Source organism: Cynoglossus semilaevis, chromosome 1 (genome assembly GCF_000523025.1).
Source record: "Cynoglossus semilaevis isolate Cse_v1.0 chromosome 1, Cse_v1.0, whole genome shotgun sequence".
In the NCBI taxonomy this organism is placed as follows: domain Eukaryota; kingdom Metazoa; phylum Chordata; class Actinopteri; order Pleuronectiformes; family Cynoglossidae; genus Cynoglossus; species Cynoglossus semilaevis.
In genome coordinates this window covers 29,340,687-29,363,163 of record NC_024307.1, presented here as the reverse complement: position 1 = coordinate 29,363,163, position 22,477 = coordinate 29,340,687, and the positions used below count along the sequence as shown (strand labels likewise).

Here is a 22,477-nt window from a genome sequence, read left to right as displayed (position 1 = left end):
GTACAAGACCTGGAAATAAACAGGCAATTCTGTGACTGCTACCAATCATCACATAGACATGGGTTTTATTTCACATGCTGCTGCTGCTGCTGCTGCTGCTGCTGCTGCTGCTGCTGCTGCTCCAGCTCCAGTTTCCTCCCTTGTATGTATTTATATAGAGACCAGCTGCTAACAACAGGCCCTGAGTGGACAGGACATAACTGCCATGTCCTGTCCACTATGAATTGAATATGAACCTGCTCTTCCCTCAGACTAAAATGAATGTCCTATGATTTCAGTGTGTTTTCAACATTTCTCCTGTATGGGACCATAGTTAGGAAGAAGGTAATGAAGGAGGAGATTAAACAGGCTGTTGACATAATTTGATGAACCAACCCCTTGACCCCTAGGAGGTCCGCCGAGGTTCTCTGTGGGTCGTGGAGGTTTTGGGTGTTTCAATGTTTTTTTTCTAGTATATTTCAGTTTTTATCTTTCTGAACATGTCTAAAGTAGTAACAGGACATGGTCAAAACAAACAATAATGTCGTTATTTATGGGCTTGGTCCTTGATTAACTGCATTGACCTGCCTTTTAGTTAAATAACAATATTTGTCAAAAAATGTTTTGGTGCTTTTCTGCCACCTGGTGAGCTGGAGTGAGCGCATCAGTGTTACTGGTGTTGCAGAAAATAAAGAAGTGAAACTTTTTTTTGTCTACATAAACACCTAACTTTACATTTACTCTAAATGGGTGTGGGATTCCCTCCATCATTTCTAATGTAGAAAAACTAGCAAGTGGTCACAGTATTTGATGTACAACATGCATAAAAACATAAGGAGGAAGGTTTGTCAAGACTTTTAGGAACTGGTACGGAACTACTCCTTTGAGATGGCACAAGATATCAAAAAAATACCATATACTCTCATTTAACGGATAATAATTAATTGCTAAAGAATATCAATTAAGCTGACAAATGCTTAACTTCACTGACCATTTGATATTTGGGAATTATTTCCATTTCTCTCAGTGGATAGGTATAATTTCCCATATATATGCACGATCTGGGTAAAATTCATATGAGGCTGTAATGTGGGTCCATCAGAACTGAAATGGTTCTCTGGATAAGTCACGTAATGCTGCACGTTAGAAATAATGACCTGGATGTGTTTTGTGTCCGAGTTCATAATCGTTGGCTCTGAACTAAAGCGGTCCACACCGTATGACTTTAATGCCGCTCTTCATCTTCTGTGCTCTTCTAATATTAGTTAATTAACAGATTGGTGTCCCAGCCTTGGCTCTGATTAACCAGCTTCAACCATTCAACCGTACGATGATTCCCATTTATACCTTCACCTGCATCCTTTCTGTGCTGCTTCATACAAATAAGAAAAAAAAAACTATTGATGGGGTCGCCCACCCATGTGAACGACTTCATATTCATGTGCTCTAATTGTGTCTGCTCGCCGATGATAAATACAGCTATGTGTCCACACAGGGTAGCTTATTTAATATGCTAATGACGCCGCAGGAAGTCTGGTGAGAAATTATCGCGGAGCTGAGGGCGAGGACGACGATGGGGGTTAAAAGAATACACCGACGGGTTTGCTCCACTACTAATTGCGCAGGCAAAAAAAGCGAAGGACACTTTCAAAGCCGAGATGGCACAAATGAAGATATATGACAGTGTAATGAAGGTCAGCATATTGGAGAGGAAAGAGATAATTTGTTTCTAACATGACAGAGGGAGAGCGTTACATGTAAAAGTCCAGGCTCCTCTGTTCTCCGTGCAGGAGTTTGGCCCCATCATAATCTTTAAAAGCTTTTTTATTATGTACAAACAGCATTGGCAGCACTTTCCATTAATGTATGTAATACTTGTCCAATTAAGTCATCAATAACAACTAAATTATTTATATTGATTATTCCTCTAGGTGTAACAAGAGTGGTTTAAATGCATCCTTGGATTCCACACTAATAAATCCAATTTGTTTATTGCGTTACAGGAAATGAAGTAAATGCTGCTGCCGCTCCATAAGTGTCATCTGGCTCGTTTCCAGGAGACAGGAGACACTCTTCACTTTTATCCACTCATTTGTCTTTCTTTTTCTTTGCACAGATATAAAAAAAAATCAGCGAGCACTCATTGCTCTCGACCTGTTGTTAGGTCACTGCATATTTTCCTTTCACTCGCACTAGGAATAATAATGTTTTTGAGCCTGTAAATCAACGCAACACCACCTGCGTGGATGAAGTCTATATTTAGCACCATGTGCTTTATATGTGACTCAGTCCATGGCAGTAGTTCTCACCTGGTCGAGATCCTTGAGACCCAAGTCGAGGAGAATCAGATTGAAAAGAAGATGCAGTTTGAACCTGAGAGAAAAGAACACACTGTGCTTCGAGCTTCTGTGAAGGTCTGTGGTCTTGAAGTCGTCTTTTAAAGTACTCAGAACAGGTTTATCTTTGAGAGAATGGTCTCGTGTTTATGAGTGCTGCTTCAGCTTTATGATTTCATGCCTCACATTCTAACACTTCTCTGCACAAAACACGCTGAGGTTTCTGTCTTCCTTTGTCCTCAGTGTAAGAAAAGCCATCTTTCTCGCAGTCTGCACAGGAGCTGCGTTTCGCCCAACTCAGTTGCAGGATCACAGATTCCGAACGTGTTCTTTTATGATGTGAAATGTTGTGTTCTCGCCACATACTGTTAAGTAGTGTGAATACTCAGTACTCTTCTGATATCTGCTGTTTTATAGAAGACAGTTTGTCAATTTAAGAGTCCATATTATCGTTGTCTTTTGCTGGGTTTCATTAAAACAATGAGACCGTTTGATTTAGGCTTAATGTGAGTGACAGTGTGGTTATGGAAATGATTAAGGTACTGTATAAGGTTTCAAGTCTTTTTTCAAAATTAAAGACTCAGAAGGCGAGGGATCAGATCATAAGATCATTGGTCCTGATTCGAGGTTTCCCGGGTGTTCCACACTGGAACTGAGTTCTAGGTCTGTATCATAAAAACTGTAGTATATTTTAGTGTTCTAGTTACAGACTTTCAGCCCTTTAGACCGTCCTAAATACTTTTTAATATCTTTGGAGTAATTCCTGCATTTTTACTTGCATTTTAAAGACATGAGCTTTATTTACTTTTTCCTGACAAACTGTTTTTGGTGAATTAAAGCTGAACTTATTTACATTATTTTTCTACCTTATTAAATTGTAAACAACATTAGTGATTCTTATGTCATTTCTGTGCTGCGTTCCATCACAGGGTCAGGTCGTCCACAGATGTGGTGGTGTCCATCTGCATTATCTTCGCCATGTCCTTCATCCCCGCCAGCTTTGTCCTCTTCCTCATCCAGGAGCGGGTGAGCAAAGCCAAGCACCTGCAATTCGTCAGCGGCGTCAACCCCACTGTATACTGGCTGGCCAATTTTGCATGGGACATGGTACGTAGCTGTTTCTTTGTCAGGATGTTCCATCACCTCCTTCCAGATCACTGCTCCTTCCGATACGGCGCAGTATTCCCACTTTATTACCCGATTAATTAAATCTTGGCTGTGGGAAAAAAAAACGCCTATAAAACATGATTATCTGAGCCAGGCTTCTGCACCGCAGGCCTCATTCTACCCCAGTTTGATCATCTCCCTCTTTGCCGGTGATTTTTTTTCAGTCCACCTATGGCTATGTTTTATAAAAAGACCCGACCACTGTAATTGATAATGTTGCTCTGACACCAGCCGCTTCTGGGAAAAAGTTTCTCCCGAGCTGCGGTTATTGGCTAAGGTGTAATTATCAACGGTGGACACCCCTGCTGGTCATGCTTAACAGCCTTACCGCCCCCTCCCCACCAACCCCCGCTTTCCCGGAGGCACAATGCAAGTAAACATTTTATCAGGCACCTTTACTAAAGGAACGGCAGTGGGTCACTCATCATTATGGCAGATAAATAGTGTCTGAGTGTGAGACAAATGACGCAAACGGAGCCAGTCTAATGATTTTTGCCTGGAGCTTTCAGCAACAGCTCTGTCTATTATAGGTGTAAAACAGGGATATTTGTCCTGGAATATTAATATTTCTGGTGTACTCTGCCTCTTTGGGAATTGCAGACACATGAATCATTGCTATTTTATTATATAACATCTTATTGGCAGAAATATAAATGAATCATTGCTATTTTATTATATATATAACATCTTATTGGCAGAAATATATTAGACTACCAGTGAAAAAACTATAATTTAGTTTATACAAGGTGTGTGTATATATACAGTATATAAATATATATTTATACTGTGTGTATATATATATATAACAGAGGAATTTTAACATTGTTTTCAATTTATCATTATAAAATTATTTTGACAGTACTGCTGTATTTGGAAAAAAAACCTTTCTGAAACTGTTATTATTCACCTTTTTTATTCAGCTTGCACCTGCCTCTAAACTGAGACAAAAGACTGTGTTATTCACTGAAAACCAAACCTGTTATATCTGAGCACTAATTAACAAGTCACTGATTCTTAATCACACCTTAACTTAAAAATAGAAAGAAAAAATGAACTGGCTGGATGAAAAAAACCTGTCGTATTTGGAGGAAATCAATCATGGATCTGTGGTTTGCCTGTTTGTGTTGACAGTGTAACTACATCTTGGCCTCTTTGATTGTGGTCCTGATCTTCATCGCCTTCCAAAAAAAGGCCTATGTTTCTGCTGCCAACCTGCCTGCTCTGATTTTGCTGCTGCTCTTGTACGGGTAAGTACTTCAAATACTCCCTAATCCTTTTTTTTGGAGGGGGATGGGAGGTGCACAAGTTAATACTGAAATACTCTAAAGTGAGACTAGTATGGGTTCTATACAGGTATACATTTTTAATGAGAGTAACATGTAGTGTACTCATCCCCGTAGTCAGGGTAAATCCATGCTTTCACATATGGACATTGTTCATAAAAAGGAAGATTACTATTGTTGTATTGTGGTTGTATTTGGGGAGGAAAACTGTAAAGGACAATCCCGTTAGTTTTCATCTCAATTTTGTAAATACCGTAAATAATTTATTTTGCAAGAGGCTCAGTCACAAAGTTCTAAGAAAAGCTGAAAACCTTCATTTATTAAAAAAATGACAACTATCTTTCTTTAAATATCTTATCAAAATACCTTTGCGAGCTGTTTTTATACCTTTGGTGTGAAAGTTTGGTGGATGTCTTTCAAACATTTTTCTTTGCCTTATCAAGGACTAAATTCATGTTCTTTTCAAATTGTGGGAACTGATAAAAAAAAAATGTTCAAAGGCCTTAATCATTTTTACAAGTTTTCATTAAAAAAAAACATTTTCTCCATTTTCAAAGTTGTTCAGTTTGGCAGGTTCAAAAAACAGATTTAATAAAAGATCAATCAAAGATATAATGATAAAACGTTTGCATTTGGATGAAATTGAACGCTGAAAGTAGAAACCAGTGACATAAATTATAGATTTTTTAATTCATATTTAGTAGGATAATAAAAAGGACCTTTATGTTTTTTTCATAATTCAAAATTGGATTCAATTCATGTAAACAATACAATTGACTTTTTTTTTTTGCTCCTAGAAAACTGAACTCTTTGTTCTTGGATTTTGTTCCATGGCCATAATAACGCGTTTCCTTGTTGGTTCTTCCAGGTGGTCCATCACCCCCATGATGTATCCCGCCTCCTTTGTCTTCAGCGTGCCCAGCACTGCCTACGTGGTGCTCACCTGCATCAACCTGTTCATAGGCATTAACGGCAGCATGGCCACCTTTTTCATGGAGCTTTTAGATGACGAGGTAGGTGGAAACGTACATCTACATATATGTTTATAGGCGCATACTGCCACCCACTGTACTGTTGTACTGTCTAGTCCAGGGGTCAGGATGTGGCTCTTTTTTGGCTATCAGATAAATCTTAGCTAGCATTTCTTAACACAATAATTCATAAATAATTCCACTGATATTCAAATAAAACATTACAGAAATTATACCGGTAAAATAATCTTTAAAAAATAACATTCCTGTGTATTTACGTCAGCAGTGTACTCTCTTCGCGTTGTGTTAAATAATTGCGGTAAAATTGCGTCATCTTTTATTCCTGGTATAAAAAGTGAAAACGAAGTCAGTCCTTTTTGTAGCAACACACACACGTCTCGTGCTGAAAATATGAAATAGTTAAAAGTACAGTTAATGATAAAATTAAAATAATAAAATAAATTAATGACAGCTGTTCACCTACCATAAGGACATAAGGACTGTTGCTCCCCAGAGTTCATAACTCTAATCCTCAGAGGTGTTGCATTTAATGATAAATTAAGATATTTCTTTCCAGAAGTCACATTAATGGTAAGAAGTATTTTATGTACTGGGTAGCTTCATTATAACAATGTTATTAAAAAAAGAAACAATTCAGAGACTCGATTAAAAATTACATAGAAGTAACATGCTTTTTTTCTACCTTATTAGTAAAGTTCTTTATAATTTAATACCTTCACATCTCTTTTGGTTCAAATTTGCACAAATCTTGCTTTATTTAATTTTAATTTTATTCACTTATTTATTTTGGTGTGTCACTCCTCACCTGTCTGTAATGTAGTTAGTTTCCATCTGTGGTATGGATATTTCCAACTTACTCTGAGGCTGATTTTAAAAAGGTTACTGTAGCATAGCTGTGCAAAACAGATACTGCGAAACGATGGCACTCTCAAAATGCATCCAAACATGAATCATTTTTACTGACCCTCGATTTTTAGTTTTTTTTGGTCTAGTTGTATTTGTCAAAGCATTGCCTCATTGCAATTAAAGCAATGATGAAACATTACGTTCTATTTAGTTTTTATCTTAAAGTGGAAGGATTTTGATTAAGTCGTTGAGGAAAATTATTTGTCGACAAAATCAAGGTTGGTAAGGATTGAAATCAATGTCTAGACAATCGATGTCTCAGACTGGCTTGAAAAGATTCACTTCCATATTTGCACAAAGGCATCACTTATTCTACAGCTCATATAGAATAGCAGACGATGTATGAGCACTCGATGTGGAAGCTGAAGCCTTAGATGACTAATTGACTCCAACGACTCATAAACTCTCTGCATTTTCATAGCAACACTTCTCAGACTCATGTAGGTGGAGTGTGCATCCACCTGGTATTACTTTAAATATGTGAAAAATATTTCCTCTATCCTCCCAAGGATTTTTCAAAGGACTTTTTCCTCCCTGCTCTTCTTAATGTTTAATCGTTTGGTGAGAACGGGGTCTTCGGAGAACTCGCCTCATCTATCTTTCACCGAGTGTTCATTTTAACTGCAAGCTGCTTTCGTCTCCAGAGACTCAAAAGACAAAGAAACCCCCCCCCCCCAAAAAAGGGAAACTAGAGAAGAAACGGAGAGGGTAGTTTAGAGAAGAACAGAAGCAGAAGGAGAAGGTGATGTTGGCTTGTCAGTCATATTTCACTTTTGATTAAAACTGAAATATATTCCATTAAAAACACTCTGAAAAGCGAGGCTGTTAGGGTTATACATGTGTTAGAAAGCCTGAGTTCTCCATAGAAACAGCCGCTGGCGCTGATAATTGGCAAAAATGTATCACCTCATTTTCATTTTTATCTTCCTTTTATTTTTCCTTTTGGACTCAGATTGGAAATTATCAGATGTGATTGATGTTATTTATACGGGTGCACCACTTTCCCTTGTCTACACATTATTTACTTTTTAGTTTTAGCTCCCAACAATCAGCCGTTGTGGTCACGGCCGACTGCTTTAGTTGACGACCTTCTACTCATCCATCAGATTCAGTCTTCCACCTCAGATGGAGCGTGTTGTCTGTTCTGACTTCGGCGAACTCTGTCCCCTCAGACGGTGCGGCTCTGACTTGATGTTTCCTCTGGCACCATGTTGTGATGACATGGGACATTCACCGTCTCCTAACAAGGCTGCCTCATCTGCATTCAGATTTCATTATCTGTTTTTATTTCCAGCTAGAACGTCCCAAACAAAGTCATCGTCGCTGTTTTTGTTTTCCCTGCGTCGGCTTTATTTATTGATACAGCGTTAGTGGAGCGCATTACTCATAAAGGGCGCCAGTGGTGATAATTTAATGGACAGCACTTTGTCCACGGGGTAGAGTAAAGGAACAGATTTATGGTGCACTTCTCTTGTCCGAGGCATTAGGGACACAGATAGTGTTTCTATGAGACTCAACAGGGACATGGGGTCCATGATAATTCAGCTAATCTGACATGATTTTACTGTTGAGAGGGAACCTGATGGGTCAGCATCAATCAGCAAATCCCTCCCCGGGTTCTTCCACACGGGTACCGCAGATTAAATGCTTTACGACATGCAGTACATGCAGCGGACACACTGGTGGTGAACCCATGTCCCCCAGTAAAGCTGAAAGACAAGCTCCTGGTTGTCCAGTAATAGTCACCCAGCTCGGCTGTTATATTATGTCGTAAAATGTAGCGTTAAAGTAAAGCTGCAGACTTGACTCTGCTCTGTGTTCAAGCACAGGCTGAATGTTGAACCCTCTTGGGCATGGAACCGTTTCCCCGAAACAGAAAAAAGAAAACCCACAGAGAGTGAGTGAGAAAACGGAGCGGCAGTGTTCCTGACTCCCTGCCCCACTTTTGTTTCCAGACAAAATGGGAGATTCAACCCCCCTGCCCTAGCCCCCCAGGACAGTCCATCTCCCTGTGGATTGCATCAATCCCAGGCTGCCTTGTGAGCTTGAAGCAGAGTCTGAGTCAATACCTTCACCACGTGCCAACTCAGAGATAACCACAGCAGGCACCGGCTGATTGGGCAGGACACAGGAACAGTGCGGCAGTCTGACCACATACTGCCTGCCTCATACACTCTCGATGCAATTCAGCTGCCTTTATATTAGACATAAAAAGTAATATTTTGTCTCTGCTCCCCAAAACAGAAGCTGGGACGTAAATATGAAACAACAGAAACAGATGTGAAAAGTTATCCTGAAATGTCAGTTTTTAATTATCAGATGTCTAAAACCACGAACGTTGTCTTTAATAAAAACCCAGACCTTCAGTTGCAGTTCACAGAATACTGTATATTATCTCCAGCATTATGAATGACGCCCTGCAGTGGGAATAAGGCCTCACGTAGGGATGTAGGTCAGATAAACACCTCAGTGACTGCACTACCTTTGAAAGTCATTTGAAAATGATTTATGAGTAGGTAGCATGAATGTAAAGGGTGAAGAAAAAAAAGAGTTTTATCATCCGCAGCTACAGGCCTCTTAGATCTCCCTGATGAAGACCCAGTCCAGAAACAAGATTGTTGCTTCACATATCAATCTCAAATTAAGTCCTGCTTCACTCACCTTCTGCTAAATAGATGGGCCAAGGTCATGGCTGCAGTTTATTTACAAGATGAGAGAGAGTGTGAATTTTTTTTAATTATTTTTTTTAAATTTGTGCAGCATACTTTAACTTTAAAAAAGCTAAGCTAGCTGACCTTGATTTTCTGTTCTGGATTAGAATACTCTCTTCTAAATCAGGTCCATTTTTAATGTATAGAAATCCAATAAGAAGTTGTTTCTGACTTTTGAATCGTTTCCCCACCCTTCCTTTCATTCGTCTTCAACTACCTACTGATATTAAGCTCACCAAAGTTAATAAATCACGAGTGCTTTGTGGCATGTAAATATCTGTCAAAGGATCCAGTGACCATAAAGGAAACATCTGCAAATTTCTGCTTGGCTTTAAAGAAACACAGCGCCGTCCCTGCTCCTCCTTCTCTTTGCTTTAGCACGCCCCAAAACAGGAATGATGAATCTATATAGTAGTCTCTGCGTGTGCCGGAGCTTTGAAGAATATGCCGCAATGAAGCTTCATGCATAATGCATGAAGCTGCTTTTGAATACCACATCAGGCCAAACCCAGTCGTAGTTTGTCTTCCCCTGTTCCTGCCTGTTTCCTTCCTCTCACCTTTTTCTCCCTCCCCCTTAACTCCCCCCACTTCCTTCTTTTCAGTTTGTTACACTCTTTTCCATTGTTTCTCAATACAATTATTTCCTTTGTGCTCCACCAGCCTGGCACTGAATCCCATTCACAGGCAGGTGGAGACCTGTGGAGACAGAACAGTGGTGGGGTGAAGGACAAATCACTACAAAACACCCTGAGATGAGCTTATCGTTTTTGCGTTTGCCTTGTCAAACAGTGGAGCGTTGTGTGTTTGCTCTGCGATCGTGTGTACCTGTCTGTTGTGCTGTACAATAATGGAATAGAAGAAAAAGAGGCAGACAGACAGGAGAGCCTTCAGCTTCTTTTTGTTGCCGTTTCCTTTTTTTTTTTTTTGGTCCTCGACTGTTTGTTCTCCACCTGAGCGATGGTTTAAAAAGATAAACATATGCTTACATAAGCAACGCACTGTCACTTTTTGTTGGTACACACTGAATCTGTGACATCTTGCAGATTATAGCGTGTCTTCTGCATTCTGCCCGATTTCAATATCAAGTGAGTAGATGAACTCAGATGCTGTGTTCCCCCCCACGGTGTGACGTTCGGGGCCTTGCAGCACAAAACGCCACTCAGAGAACAGGATGTTTGTTCATTATCCTTGCTTTTCAGGGCACTACACGTTGTCTGCACCTGCCCTGCTGATTCAAGGGTCGGCTGTGTCTATGTTGTGCTGCAATTTTTCAATTTGCTCGCTGTCTCTTTTTTTTTCTATGTCGTGAAGGAAGTCACTCACGTCAATGACATCATGAAGCAAGTGCTGCTGATTTTCCCACACTTCTGTCTTGGCCGAGGCCTCATCGACATGGCCACGAACCAGGTGACGGCCGACCTCTTCAGCAATTTTGGTAAGAAATACAGCTGTCATAATGTATTACAAACTCCTAAGAGTATGAGTATTTTTATTTGTGTATTCTAAGATACTGAGTACCATTACTGATAATTATTTTGGTGGAGTTTAATAAATATGCAATGACCTGGAAGACAGTGACATATAGATGAGACGAGAGCTCAATCCAAACCAACATGTATGAAGTACAACAAAAACGATTTAATACATTTCTGTACCAAACATAAAATGTCTTCAAATTGAAAGTTTCAACACTTTGGAGATTCATATAATAATATAATAAAAATAAATAAAAATATTAAAGCTACACAGTGACCAGCTAGTGATGTTTATTTCTCTATTGCAGTTCAGTGTCTAATTTTAGTTTATTTGAGTAGTTTAACACTGACAGCAGACCCACAGTGAGATTTGTTCTGTTATGATACTAGAAAGTTAATAAAACACCTGGAGACCTGCCTCAGCACTGAACAGACGGATGTATTTGAATGAAGTATTTAGCCTCAACAGGCTAAATACAGGCTAAATAGTAAAAAGCCATACCCAGTATCACAGCATAACTGAAAAGAAGAAAATAAAATATATATTTTTAGCAGTACTTTTTAAATGTTTTCTCATATTAGTTTATTCATTTCATGAACTTTTCAGAAATACCTTTTAATGGACAGGTGACACTTGCTTCTGAGTTGGTTTTCAACGTGAATATGAGCCTGAACTGTTTCTTTGGCCTGAACTCCAGACCTTTTTGAACTGTTTCTTTGGCCTGAACTCCAGTCCTTATCTCTGTTGCAGGGACATGCTTAGATTCAATCAAGAGGTTTAGGGCTGATATGAAGTCCAAAAATCAAGACCAGTAAAGATGAAAATGGCTTATCAAAGCAAGAACAGTTTTAAAGATTGAAAGAAATCTGCGTGTAAATGTCTGCTATTGTTATGAAATAACTTTTTCTTCCTCCCACAGGTCTGTAAACAGGATATTCTTCACTTTAGCTCATAATACAAGCAAAAACAAACAATAGTTTTATGTCTTTCTGTTTTCCTATTTCCCTAATGAAAAATGTAGCAATAAAGCAGCCCAATACCAACTGAAGGAAATTTACCCTGAACGCACTAAATTAAAAAGAGAATCTCTTTGAAGCCTATGAATTTGTTTGCTTCCCTTTGTAATTTTGTAAAAGGCTTTTCATCATCTTCTGGTCTTTCATTATTTTGTAGGTATTTCTCAACCCCCCCTCCCCTTGCCCGCCCCCCGATGTGCCGTCACATGATAAATAACTAGCATGTCAAGGACAGGCTTGGCCAAAAATGTCTTTGCAAAGCAGATTTCCAAATGTATTATAGATGTTGCCCGCTGTCCATGACATTTCACAGAGGAGTCAGACATAACTTACCAACAGTGAAGTGTTTTGGTGACAAATCATTAGAAAAGGGTCTTTTAAAAAAACATAGTTATAGTCATAGTAAATATATTTATGTCTGTTGATATTTTTATTATGTTTTTTCAACATAATTCTAACTAGTTTGTTTGTCTTAAACAGTCATCTTTTGGTCTTTTTAATGTTTTAAGTAGTAGTAAAAAGTATTCAAAAGTACTTTCCTTGGCTATACTTTAGCTATTTTACTCTTTTTTGTTTGCTTTTTATATATTTCTCCATTGTTTCCCACTAAATTTAGCCAAGCTTTGTCTTACAGTTTTATCCTAAAGCTAAGCTGCGAACTGTTTTAATTGTAGTTTTGCTGCTGTTATCACAGTATGTCATTGTTCATCCAGGTTTCAGCCTTGTGTTTATAATCTTCTGTCATTAGAATAGTTTTATTAGGGCTGTCTCAATGAACACGTTAATAACACATTCATCTACCTGCTTTTGTTTATCCTTCTGGTAGTGTAGTAAGCAGAAAACAAAGTTTTCCTATTTAGGAATGTTGAAATCTTGATTAATCACTATTAATTAAGATCACAATTGGTTAATCCACACCAACCCTGTAATTGATCAAATTCAAAATTTTAAGTTGGACAGCTATTTACCAACATTTACAACATTATCACACCTGCCAACCTTGGCATAGTACTTGAGTACTGAGTACCACTTGTGGTCTGCAGCTTTTTTCCGACTGTTGTAACCACTTTACACATTATGTGTGTTTATACGAGCTGAAAATGAACAGCATTGAATAATTTAGTTACAATGGTAGTAAGTTATTTTGTATTATGCAATAACTTTTTTTTTCCAAGAATTTGATCATTACACTGACTTACAGCACATATTTTTTACTTTTCACGACACATCATCACGACATATCATTTTGATTTATGCAACTATACACTGGTGCAACCAAGTCCAGAAAGCAAAGTAGTGCTGGTTTGACGTGGTATTTTCACCGTGAAGGTAACATTATTAACGGGACACGTTTTTAACATACCCCCGCACACCTTTCTAATCACCAGCTGCTGTGAGTAGGGGGATGGGGAGGAGGGAGGACGGAGGAGGGAAGTGTGGCTAAACTACAGGTTCATCAGACATCGTTATTTTCCCCTGCTTGGCGATGATTGTGTGAAACTGCTTCCACCACAATACCGCATTGTGCTGTCAGACATGAGTATAACAACAAGCACAGAACTCACCGATGATCAGCAGCTTTTTGCATTGTTTAAAGAGGCAAATGGTATCAGCGTATTTGTATGCCAAATTGCGTACCTGCTGTGCAAAATGCTAACAGGTTGGCAGGTCTGCATTATTCAGTGTGGGGAAAAGTGGATTTTAAAAACATTGTCATAAAAGGTTTCCAACATCCTATCTCTTCTTGAAAGATATGTATGGGAACCCTGACTGCCGCTCAAACTACACAACCATCAACACTGGCCTCACTGCTTCTCCCCTGCACCCCACTACCTGCATGTATTAAATTTAGACAAGTAAACGGTTGAGGGGTTGAAGACAAAAACGGAGGTGAAATTGGGGAGTATAGGGTTGGCGGGGTGGGGGGAATCCAGAGGAAAAGGGGCACATGAAAGAGGAGCCAGTCTTATCTGTGGAGAAATGAGCAGGAAATAGTGGTTTGAAGAATAATATGTGGCAGCAGCAGAGAGCAGCAAGAGAAAAGCAATCCAAACCTAAAAGGCCTGATGTGGAGAGAAGTTATTTACCAGAAAATGAGAGCAAAAGTGCTCTCGTTTCTCTTGTCTCCCCGTATCCTCCCATTAGGCTCAAGGATTGTCAGAGAGGGGAGGAGAATAGCAGAATAACAAAGAGGGTTCTCCTTCACTTATGTCTATATCAGAAGAAAAGGGCTTTGACATGAAAATGACATGGTCTCCTTTTTATATCATCGATGAAAGTTTTACAGTTTTCTCTACAAGGCTCAAAAATCCTTCCACGTACAATTGATACTGTTTTTGTATTTGTTTGGCGTAAAGATACATTTTGCTGTCGATGTTTGTTTAACCGACAGTGTATTCAGTAATTATGTGGTATTTTATTATTTTTCCTCCAGGCGAAGACCGCTTTAAGGATCCTCTCAGTTGGAACATGGTGGGAAGGAATCTCTGCTCCATGTCCATTCTTGGAGCAGTTATGTTTGCTGTGACAATCCTCATCCAGTACAAGTTCTTCTGCAAACCAAGGTGGAGAACATTCACAGTCAGAGCCCACTTTTATTTTCTCATGGCCTCTGTACACTGTGCCATTTTAGCCGTCTAAGACCACGTCATCAGCACGTGTCCTTTATCTGCGCCATCGCAGTTACCAAGACTGTTCAGCTTCATGAAAAATGAAGCCCATGTTGTGGCATTTTTTTTGCAATCTGAAGAAGCATTTCTATTGGCTGGTTAGTCAATATAGGTTGCCACAGCTGTCACATTGTGAGATCATCATACTACATTTCTGACACAACTAGAATGTTAAACCTGTCTCACAGGCTCGTTTAAGAGCCATGACCAAATACATCTCCACATTTCTTTAGTCTGGGACAGTTGAAAAAAGCACAGTGTATACCAGCAGTAAGATTATTAAGTATTTGCTATATATATTGAAGATTTTAAGTCTACGCAGAACTGTGAATTTAGCCATTCAGCCATTAAGGTTAAAAATCAATACCAAAGTAAATCGTGGGAGAAAGTGGCTCAGAAAAAAGAGACATTTCATTAGACATATTTTCCAGCTCCATAGGAGCAGTACTCAGGGGTATTACTTCAGTGTTCATGTGTATCAACCTTGGAAATGGGTTCTCCTGAAATGTCTTGTGGTTCATTAAAATATATATTTTTCAGATGATAATAATTCCTTTTATTATGATTAAATCTTAACAACTGTGTTCTTTCACTTTTACTAGTAAAAAATAACTCATTGATTCATATTCATTAGAGGTGATGGTTCAGAAGGGAGAGGAAAGAAAACAGTATTATTGAATTAGGTTGAATTGGAATTGGACTGACTTGAATTCAGTCGAAGGAAGGACATAATAGAGTATAATAGAAAAGAGTAGAAAAGAAGAGAATGACCTTATTTGACCTTTTGTGCAGTGTAGTTTTTTGAAACTTTTTCCTACAGAATATTATTTTAAGGACATCTAAAATAAACATAAAGTAGGCAGAATATTGTAGCTGCTGTAGTACACAATAGATGGACAACACAATACCAACATGAACACTGATGTAGAAATAACATAGAAATAATAGAATGTGAAGAAGCAGAGTCAAGTGCCTGGGCTTCATCTCAGACGACACCTGAAACTGAGGCATTTTATTATCAGTCGTAGTTTATTGAGTTACTGTCCATTAGACCCCAGTAAACACGTGTAATTCTCTTCAGTATGTGTTTGCATGTGTCACTTCTTCCCCTCCAACTCGTCTCAATCTAAATGAGCAGACTTAAACCCAGGTTGCCATGGAAACTAATGTCTGCGTGGCTACTACTTCCACTGCTTGTACCTTTTATGAAAATTGCCATGGTTGTGTGACTGGTCTTAAACTCTGAACATGATAATTTGTCGTGTGAGTTTCATGTTAATTGTGATGGAGAGTGTCAAGCCAACTGCAATTGACTTCTTCCCCACCAGGCTCATTTCGGGGAAGTCATTATCTGCGGAGGAGGAGGATATCGATGTTGCTCGGGAACGTGATCGAGTGTACAGTGGAAAAGCCCAGAGCGACCTTCTGCGAATCTATGACCTCACTAAGGTACAGTGGACTGAATTTCATGATTTTTTCTACAGGTTTTTTTTTCCAACTAAACTTCTTCCAAGAACTTGTTTTTTTTACTTGATTTAAAGTAAAAATTATTTCAGCTCCATCGTCACTTTTTACAGGAAAGACAAATTAGAAAAATCACTTCCTGTCTACTGACTGAGTGTGGGTGGAGCCTGTTTTTTTTTTTTTTTCATATTTTCCCATGCACTTGGCTCCATTGCATTTGCAGAGCAGGTTGCTGCAGTGAGTGCACCTCTCAACATTCACAAATATAACAACAGGACATGGAAACCAGAGCCAGTGGTGTTTATAGTAGTATAAAGGTCCGGCTCCTCCACAGCTCGCACAATTCCCCACATTGGAGGGTGAAGTGGAGCATGCTGTGAGAGCGCACGCCTCACCACTGCCCAGATTAACGCTTCATCCATCCACAGATGTTCCCTCCCTGCAGGCGCGCTGGCAGCAGCAGGAAATGTCACCACAGCTGCCCGCTTTGCGGCCCCGGTGACAACAGCTGGACAATCTAACAGCCCTTCTTCCTTTATCACACCTTTCCTCACCTCCACCCCCCTCCTCTGCTCCGTCTTCACAGTCGCATCATATTTAATGTGTCACTTCTTGCTCATGGGCACAGACGTGCACTGCACTCCCCGGGGTAATTACAGAGCAAGTGCAGAGTAAAGCAGCTGGATGTGTTATATGTTGAACATCATCTCTCAAGGTGAGAACACTTGAGAGAAATGTTCCTTTCCCAGGGAAAGTTGGAGAGAAAAGTTTTGTTTTCCTAACAAATTGGGGGGAATTACTTTTAACCAACAATAATGCTTATTGTTACAGATATTACAAATAACAGCCTCACCCTGACCTGCAGGAGGTGTTAATGTTGTTGTTAACAGCAGTTTAATCATAATGTCTTTTGAAAAATTATTATTTTTATTCTCCTATTTCTTCTGAATCACAAAATATTTTCACTAAATATTATTGGGTAAATTTGTATTTTGAAATCGTCAACCCAAAAGGTTTGTTAACTAAAAGCCATCACTGCTTTTAGAGACCAAACTAGTCAGTTAAATTGCTAATTGTAGACCACGGTCCACGGTTTTACTCATATAGTATTTTCAGTCCTTAACTTTAGACTTCAACCACATTTTTTGGGACTGCACAGGAAAATAAAACTCAAACTGTGTCTCCATTTTAAGCGTTAGAAGACCCCCAGCCCGTCTGTTTGTGACAAGCGGCTCAGACATCACTAATGTGCACCTTCATGGTTGACAACATTTCTCAGAGATGAGACGGGAACGGCCCATCATCACAGAAAACAGTGGCAGACGGCATCGGGCTCCTTCCTGCGGCGCCCTCATTGACTCCCACCACAGCTGTGCCTCATCCATTTTGGGTGTAGATAACAAATTGATCAATGGGCGCGCAGCTTCGGTGGCCATGCACCACAGGCTGGACCCTGTCATAAATCTCAACATGCCTCTGAAGCGATCGACAGGCCATCAGTCATGTGTCAGGTTCCTGTTCCTTCTCCTTCCTCTTCCTGCTGCACTAAGCAGGAGAGTTTGCCGCGCGCCACACCTGCTAGCCTTCACTTAGCTGCTGCATTAGCATTGACATTGTAACAGATGGAGTGTGTAATAGAAGTGTGTCTGTCTGGGAGTATTTTGTCTTGTTTTTTGTCATTTTGCAGTCAATCACTGATCTGACAGAGAAAGTACTTCAAAAAAATGACACGCAGCATCTTGACTTCTTAGGAGTCGATTTTTCTCCCAAGTAAAAGGTTTAGTATAAACATGTATACGCTTTAAAATGATTTACTTTGGTGCTTGTGTCATGTTTGTTTAGTGCAGTATCCTGAAGTGCACATACTGCATCAGTTTCCCACTTCAGCTCTAGTTACATTTTTAACTTTATTTTTGGCAAAACGTTTACTCTTATTTTCAGTTGTCTTGTCATTTAATATACTTGACCAATATTTATATAGTTTTTCCAATTCTCCTGTTGATCTATCCTTTAACATATATTGACATATAATAGGTATTTCTTTTTAAATCAGTTGTCAAGAAACTGATTATCTGTCTGTATTTTTAACCAGTTGCTTTTGCACTTTTTTATTAGCCAGTTAATCTTGAAATACATTCTTTAGCTTCGTTTGTAGTTAACATGACTTGATTTAATTAATTTAGATGTTTAGGCCTACTATAAATTAGTTTGTAAAAAAGTTATAAAAGTGGTAAAAAAGTTTTTCACCTAATTTTTTCCTCAGGTTTCAAGGAACCGTTTATAAATTGATATACATTTAAATTTATTTTTGTTTGTTGTAAGGTTTGTAGCTCTATTGCTATATATTTAGCTTTCTTAGGAAAAACATTTCTGTTATTTTTGCCGCCCTTTACAAAGTTATTTATTCCAAAAATAGTTACATTGAGGGCAACTATTTCTGAGATGACCTGGATAACTGAGAACTTACACAGAGAAAGTGATTTAATCTAAAAACATTTAATTTAATTTTAATATAAATTATTTTTAATTATTATAGCAGTTTAGTTTCAGACTCTGATTTCTCTGATTTTGTTTATCTTTGAAAATAACCACTATATTTCCCCCTACTTTACTGAAACTATATATTAACATTCAGGATTTATTTCTGTCTAATATATAATTGAATGCCAGTACACATAGAAACAATACAGCTTACTTGAAAGAGACGTGAAGTAGTATTTGCTACGGAATGCTAGCTGGGCGTCATTCACTCAGGGAACACATCTCACTTCAAGGGCAAACACAGAAAGATTTAAGCACATTTCTCAACCTGCTGTGCACTGAATGTGACTTACAACATAAAGAAGAACACTCGGCAGTAGTCCCTTTAATATGAAGTTTGTAGAGTGTGAGTTTAGAATCCAATCTCGAATAAAGCAAATAAACTCTTATGGCTCCATAAATATTATTTATTTAAAAATCAATATCTGGTCCGTGTCGAACATGGTACGGCAGCAGCAGCACAGCTTCCCTCCACCCACAGTGCTTTTCTGAGGACCGTGTGGGTGTGGACAAGTTGGATTATAATGGATTTTAATGACAGTGTAATGTGGGTGTGTGAGTAAACACCACACAATGGATGACCATGGCAAGCTACGCCGTCTGGCTAGCGTACAGTGGTGCTGGGAGTTGTATTTGCTTTTATGTGGCACATTAAATGAGAGTGGGCCCACTTGACTGAAATATACTTCTGGAGCCGTTATAACATGAGGTAACGGCTGGAGAGGGAGCTGCAGAACAATTGTTGCTGAGCTTTAAACTACGAAACAAACTTTTGCACAGTGCACAGTGGTTTGTTGTCTGTGTTTCCCTTTTTTGCCAGCTCAGATCCCCAGTGAATCACCGGGGGATGTTGTTGTACATCCAGAGCTCCTTTTGTACAGTCTGTTCTGTTAATGTTTAGTCCATGGGTTTTTTACACCTGTTTATGGACTAAATAGCTGATTTGGCAGCTAAGGTTTGACAGAAATTCATTAGTATTATTATTTCAATATTATGTTGATGAAAACTCAGCTTAGACAGAATATGAAATCCATGTACAGTAATAGGAGGGTGCAATGAAAAGAATGTGAAGAAATGGATGGAGACTCAACACCAGTTTTGTTGAGGAGGTTCAAAAGTGGTTAGTGCGAGACATTGGCAGTGTGCGATGGACTGGAGACTGATAAGAAGGCGGTAAAGTTGAAGATTCTGTGATTTTCATTTGGAATAAACAGGAAGGACAGGATTAGTGTACAATGTCTTTTTATGCCCATTGGTGCTTAAAATAAAAGTCTACAGCAGTGATCATCAACTGTCAGCCTCCTGACTGAATCCAGCCTGCCGAACCGTCCAATCTAGTCTGCGACTTGATCCCAAAATATACATTAAATAATAATGTTAGGCAGAAATTGTTTTTTATACAGAAAAAAATTATGGCCCTTATTATGGACAGATATAGTTGGTGAACCGTCAATAGTGTAGAGTCTCTAGCTGAACGTCACAATACTAAATCTCTGGATTTGAATCAAGCACAAAAAAACTACATGACCCACAATGCACCTTTATTCCCAGTGACCTGTGTGAAGGAAATCAATTTTTCCCATATGAAAACACGGGACAAGCACTCCTTATCAATATCCTTGTATTATTTTTTTGAGTCATTGACAAAAACTAATGTGATTTGATTTTGACACTCCTGCAGTAAGGTGTCGATCCACTGTCTACGGTCCAGTTCTGTGCACATCTCCTGACTGATGTTCATTCGTGGTTCTGATGGATCACCTATTGATGACAACTCACTAAAATAAGTCATTATCACGCCTCACTGTCATCGGTGTCCACACTGCCAAACTGAAAGCTTGTGATTTTTACCAACTCTAGTCTATACCCAAGGTTTGCTCAAACGGCTGCCACCACTTTCTTTTAACTGTCTGGTCTGATTAGACGTGGGCCTGCTTATCATGACAGCTGCTGTGTTGCTGCAGTCAGAGGAGAATCATCCTGTAATTGCCTTCTTCCATATTCTCATGTGCTGCTTTGATGTCACTTAAACATTGGAGGTGGATGTGTAATTCAGGTTGATAAGTAGTGAGTGCAGCTTCCAGATGGTTCTGAAATAATGACGGATCCGTGGAAACTCCTGCTTTTATCAAAGCGCCTCTAATGTGCCGACTCCATAAGAAGTGCAGTGTCACTGTTTGGGCTTGAGTGGCAGTTTGGAATTTACATTTGTCTCACACTTGTGTGTAAACATTGTCTGACAGCTCACTGTTGACAGGTTGATAGCTGGGTGTTTTTTTTTTATATACTGAAAGCTGCGCTGTCAGCTTTGCATTTCTCTCCACTTTGTATAAAAAACAGTTCTCCATCTTTTAAAAACGTAGACAAAAACAAACCACCATAATTAGGTTGTTACTCACAGAGGGCAAATGTAACGTCCTTGAGTTTGAATGTTAAAAGTTTCCACCGTCACACGTGGCAGCAGCAACAACAAAGACTTTGTGTTTTTTTGTTCCGCAGCCTCGTGTCTTCTTCAAATCACTTTGAAATAAGATCAAACACTTCCTGAGTCTTGGAAGTGGGGGAAGAAACACACAAGGAAAACCTCATTTTGTCAAATGTTTCTCTCTATTACCGACTTAATAAAGTCCTTTCTCTTAAAGCAGAGGTGACTTCACTTTGGTTTGGAGTTCCCAGGGTTTCTTCTTTCTTTTTTCAGCCCGTGACTTGTGCAGATGAAACTGGTCTGGCGTGAAAGGTTTTCAAGTCAGATGTGAAATACATCAAGAGCGTTCTCATTTCCAGCTCCCTTATATGATCCTGGCAGGATACCGACTCACAGTCAAACTCTGGGAAGTTTTTTTATTCCGTATCCTGGAATTCTGTATTTCCTTACATATTGCAGTTTATTTATTTATTCTGCATCATTTTTAACTGTCTATGACTTTGTTACTTGATTGTTATACTGTAACAGATTTACATGATAAAAGCAATAATTGAAACACTTTGAAGACAAAAAACTTCCATGTGTCCCTGAGACTCAAAACGACAAAAAGCACTGATGGAGATTTTTTTGTCTGATTCGTATTTTTTGTGTTTCCGATTTTCCTTTAATTAAGAGAATATATAAAATATTTCTTTAGGCCTGACTGTAAAGTACTTCCAAGATAATGACATGTTAATCTTCAGCGTATGAGTGTGAGCGTCCTCTCTTGCTCTCCAACGGTGAGAAAATGTGCAAAATGATCAGCTGCAAAACTAAATCGTGCACTGATCGGCCAGTTGCTGGTCAGAGACAATCGTAGAAAACTGATTCCAGTCAATGTGCATCTCTATTAAAGAGAGCTTATTTGTAAATAAATACACAACATCCCACCTTCATCAGGTGGAGAAAATGTAATGGGAGCTGAACAATTTTTCATCTAACCATTAAAGTGGTCTGTGGTCATTGCCTCAAGTGTGTGGTAAGCATTTAGTCCTTAAAGGAACTCATCGGGACTTATTGTCCACACTCAGCACCGTGCAGTACTTCATCATAGTAAGGACAGATTTATTTTTTGCTAAAGTCATCAAACTGTATATTAAGGTCACTGAATGCAGCCATGCTCAAAGTTGGTGTCTGTACATAAAATATGGGATGACTTACTGTAAGTACCTTCACTTAAGAAGGTAAGGGTAGTGAAGTGATCCTCAAAACGGTGACACATTTTCTCATGAATATTGTCACTTAGGTCACACATAATAATGTTCATGTCCTCCGTTCCCCCCCTGTGCACTTGCACTACTGTGTTTCTGAAATACATTTCCCATCTGGTTTGTCCTAAATAGTCCAAATTACCTTTTTGTTGCAGGAAAAAAACAAATCCTTTTCCCACTATTCTCTCTTTCCCCCGTCTCTCTCCTCGGTGCTCATTTTTTCCACCTGCTTATTTCATCTCACTCCTTCCCTGCTGCTCTG

The 22,477-nt window shown here is 39.0% G+C and overlaps 1 protein-coding gene across 8 annotated transcripts in view; it reads left to right on the top strand.

Moving 5' to 3' along the window:
- The window catches only part of LOC103390832 (ATP-binding cassette sub-family A member 1), a 154,402-nt gene that overhangs the window by 104,540 nt on the left and 27,385 nt on the right, over positions 1-22,477 (top strand). For all 8 annotated transcript variants that reach the window (XM_025054899.1, XM_025054866.1, XM_025054819.1 and 5 more), the window contains 6 exons: positions 3,245-3,422; positions 4,614-4,729; positions 5,634-5,778; positions 10,686-10,809; positions 14,301-14,430; positions 15,864-15,984. In XM_025054899.1, the coding sequence (XP_024910667.1) occupies positions 3,245-3,422; positions 4,614-4,729; positions 5,634-5,778; positions 10,686-10,809; positions 14,301-14,430; positions 15,864-15,984 (814 nt within the window). The remainder of the gene's footprint in view (positions 1-3,244; positions 3,423-4,613; positions 4,730-5,633; positions 5,779-10,685; positions 10,810-14,300; positions 14,431-15,863; positions 15,985-22,477) is intronic.